This window comes from Musca vetustissima, unplaced genomic scaffold, assembly GCF_032173495.1.
Source record: "Musca vetustissima isolate MV318-11 ecotype Yass unplaced genomic scaffold, APGP_CSIRO_Mvet_v1 utg206975, whole genome shotgun sequence".
Lineage (NCBI taxonomy): Eukaryota > Metazoa > Arthropoda > Insecta > Diptera > Muscidae > Musca > Musca vetustissima.
In genome coordinates, this window is record NW_026888631.1 from 1 (window position 1) to 3,581 (window position 3,581).

At 39.5% G+C, this 3,581-nt stretch overlaps 1 protein-coding gene across 1 annotated transcript; it reads left to right on the forward strand.

Annotated features, from left to right (window-relative positions):
- Window positions 1-14: 14 nt before the first annotated feature.
- On the forward strand, window positions 15-889 carry LOC133336522 (uncharacterized). Its single transcript, XM_061544803.1, has 2 exons — window positions 15-98; window positions 191-889. Exons 1-2 carry the CDS (start codon window positions 15-17, stop codon window positions 887-889), a joined length of 783 nt encoding a protein of 260 aa, XP_061400787.1.
- Window positions 890-3,581: the final 2,692 nt, after the last annotated feature.

Consider the following 3,581-nt stretch of genomic DNA (forward strand, 5'->3'; position numbering starts at 1 on the left):
CATATTTTAATCCAATGTTATCTCTGCTGCCACAGGCAATGGGTGCTGGGGGCAGGTGGTTTGGCAGTGCCAACGGCGGACGTAGCAGAAAGTCAAAAGTAATAAAGGTGAAGTAAAGCAAGGGAAAAAATATGCAAATGTGGTGAGGTCGTGGAGTGGTGCAAATCAAATAACAGCTGGTGGGACAAAGGGTACAACCACCCCTACGACTACTTCGTCGACAACTACTACCTCAACGACCACGACGACGACGACAACAACACCGAAACCAACAACCAGTAGTACAACTACGACTACAACAACAACTCCTACACCCACCACAACAACTGCCTCCACAACTACAACAGCTGCCACAACAAAGTCCGAGGGCAAAAATGATGGAACTGCTGCCTTCATTAAAACCGATGCTGTTGTTAACATTGAGGCTGCCTATCCCGCCTTTAATCGCAAGGTGTACACCAATCATTTTAACATCAACTATAATCGTCCTGTATATCCCTACCCTGAATATTCCATCTACAAACCACCAAGTAATATAAATGAGGATAATAAGTCAGGAGCATCACCCAGTCCCACCGTTGCAGCTGCCAATGTGGAATTTGTACCTTGTATGTGTCCCGTCAATATACAAAATGGTTTTCCAATGGCTGGCATGCCCATAGCCGGAAATCCATCAAATTCCATCTTCTTAGCTCAGGGTAGAACAAACCCTGAGGTGGAAGCTTCAATGGAACTGCCATCATCGGAGGTGCCGGAATCTAGTGGTAGTGGCGATGTTGCGACAGAAGCTGAATTGCCGCTGACAAATTTCGTCGAAGATTTACAAATGGTCAATATGGATGATGGCGAAGATGCAGAAGAAGTGACACAAAGTATTGCGGCTTCGTGAGGGGGATTTGATTTGTAATTTAGATATTAATTAACACAAAAATTAGACTGAATAAAAAAAGATGGAGGAATAGAAAGAAGTGGTTTCTTTTTTGGACGTGGCTTTTAAACAGCTCAAAAGAAGATATTCCTTCGTCTGGATGCATTAGGGGGCGTTGTCCAGATATAACCATTGCTCATCGAATTCATTTGGCTTAAGGGAAAAATTTCTAAAATTCCAATGGTGTTAGAAAGAGTACATGTCTGGCTCTCGTATGAACTAGAATTATTGACTTCGCTCTAAAATTAACAAAATGGCGGACCTTTGAAAAATATTTTTGGAAAATCGCCGATTTTTGACCAAAACCCAAGTTAAAAAATAAGGAAGATCTTCACCGAATGACTTGGAGAAACGTGTAAAAATTTGGAATCGATTGGGTTATTAGTTTTTGAGTTATCGTGCCCGCAATTCGCAAAAGAGAAAAACGCGTTTAAAGTTTGAGAAGCCCTTTAGCCGTCACTTGATGGTGACACAATAAATCGGCTATATCTTAAAGAGTTCTTGAGATTTTCACTTGAAATTTTATAGGGACATTCTTGAATTAGTGTAGATTCGAATTAAATCAAAAAATTTTTTGACCCCGAGAATGGGGGGATCCCCTTAAAACGCTATATTTTATGTAACAACTTTATGGGAGCAAAGTCTCCCATTGCATAAGTCTGGGAGAAAATGGAAAATATTTTCTCAAGCCTTCGATAGACGTGAATTTTTTTTATTTAATTTTCAAATTACGCGGATTTTTTAAAAAAACATTTTCTCAAGTCTCATTTTTGGCGTGGATTTTTTCAAAATATTTTTCCAATTTTTCGACAGGCGTGGATTTTTTCAATTTTTCGACAGGCGTGGATTTTTTCAATTTTTCGACAGGTGTGGATTTTTTCAAAATATTTTTTCAAGTCTCAATTTAGGCGTGGATTTTATCAAAATATGTTTTCAAGTCTCATTTTAGGCGTGGATTTTTTCAAAATATTTTTTCAAGTCTCAATTTAACCGTGGATTTTTTCAAACTATTTTTTTCAATTTTTCGACAGGCGTGGATATATTTTAGGAATATTTTTCAAGTATACTTTTAGGCGTGCATTTTTAAAAATATTTTCCAAGTATACTTTTAGGCGTGCATTTTTAAAAATATTTTTCAAGTATACTTTTAGGCATGGATTTTTTAAAACATTTTCCAGGCATACTTTTAGGCATGGATTTTTTAAAATATTTTCCTAGCATACTTTTAGGCGTGCATTTAATTCATTCTCCTCCCAATGGAAGGCTTCGCTCTCTTGTTTCGATATCGGAAGACCTCTAGCATTCGATATGTCGTAAATTCGCTGCAATATCTTCCAATGATGTTGGTTGCACCATCCTCCCACGAGAGACAATATCTTCAGATAATTTCATGAGGACTTCGAACATTACCATTATGCAGACCTCTTTGAAGCTACATTAAATTTGTTATTCCGTTTGCAACACTTCGAAATATTCATCCAGCCATCGACATAAGCGATTTGGATTTATTTTGACAAAATAATAAGTTCTGCAACGTTAGGAATTTTTAGTGTTCGTAGTTTTCGTATATCTTGACCCATCGAAACTGTTTGTAGTATCCGAAACTCTTCGCCCCGTTGGAATTTACCGTTTAAGAATTCCCTGCAGTGTTCGTAACTCCTGGGTCCGTTGGAATTAATTTGTTCAGGACCCTTATAGCTTTCAGAACTCTTAACCCGTCGGAAATAAGTCACCAGAAACCATTGTCGACCCTTTAGGAGTCCCTTGTAGCCTTCACAATTTTTGGATCCGTTTAACGCCTTAAAACACATTGCAGTGTTTGTAACTCCTGGTCTCCGTTCTAATTGATTCGATTTGAAACATTCTATTGTATTCACCAAGTACTCTTCGTCCCGTTGGAAGTAACGCTTTGCGAAACCTGTTTAGAATTCCGAACTTTTATTTTTGGCATAATTTGGCATATTTGGTACAAAGTTTGACATTTGAGGAAAAGTTTTGGCTCCATCTTAGGTATATAGTTCATGCTTAACTACCAATGCGATTTTACCCCACGGTGCTGTAAAGTCCAGTTCATAAGGCGCGGAGCCCATCAATTGTAATGCATTCTACACCGAGCCGAAACTCCACTTGTGTTTTGGGTATAAAATACCTCCAGCACAATGCTCCCTGAAGGGTCAATACCAACTGCCAGACTAGATCCGCAGACATAGGGGAGCTGAAAGCCATTCTACCGAAAAACTTCGATCAGGTCCATAGCCGAAGTTTTTACCAGTAGAACTCCAAACAGTTCGAGACTGGTTACCCACAGACTATAGCGCCTGCCCAGCTTCATAGCCATTAGAACTCAGGGAATCACCTCCGTTAAGTCCTCCTCCTAGTAAACACCTCCCTTACAAATACAACAAGTGCCTCATAAGTCTCGACCCACACGACTAAAGTGGTTAATCCCAACCATCGTGTGCACTGTGAATATCCGTACTGGCCAATTTTCTGAAGTCATCATAATACATGCACTGACTCAGTACGTGCACAGCATCCTCGCGTCCCTCGCCACATCCAAAATTTTGAGTTACAGACAAAGCACTCTTATGCAAATATGCATTTAACGAACCATGCCAGTAAATATCCCGAAGCCAAATTCCTGTCGATTCTG

What these genes read in the sequence shown, in the direction of transcription:
- LOC133336522 (XM_061544803.1), top strand. Translation starts at nt 15, where the DNA reads ATGTTATCTCTGCTGCCACAGGCAATGGGTGCTGGGGGCAGGTGGTTT. An exon ending in GACGTAGCAGAAAGTCAAAA is followed by an intron (nt 99 to 190) that starts GTAATAAAGGTG and finishes GGTGGGACAAAG; the next exon opens with GGTACAACCACCCCTACGAC.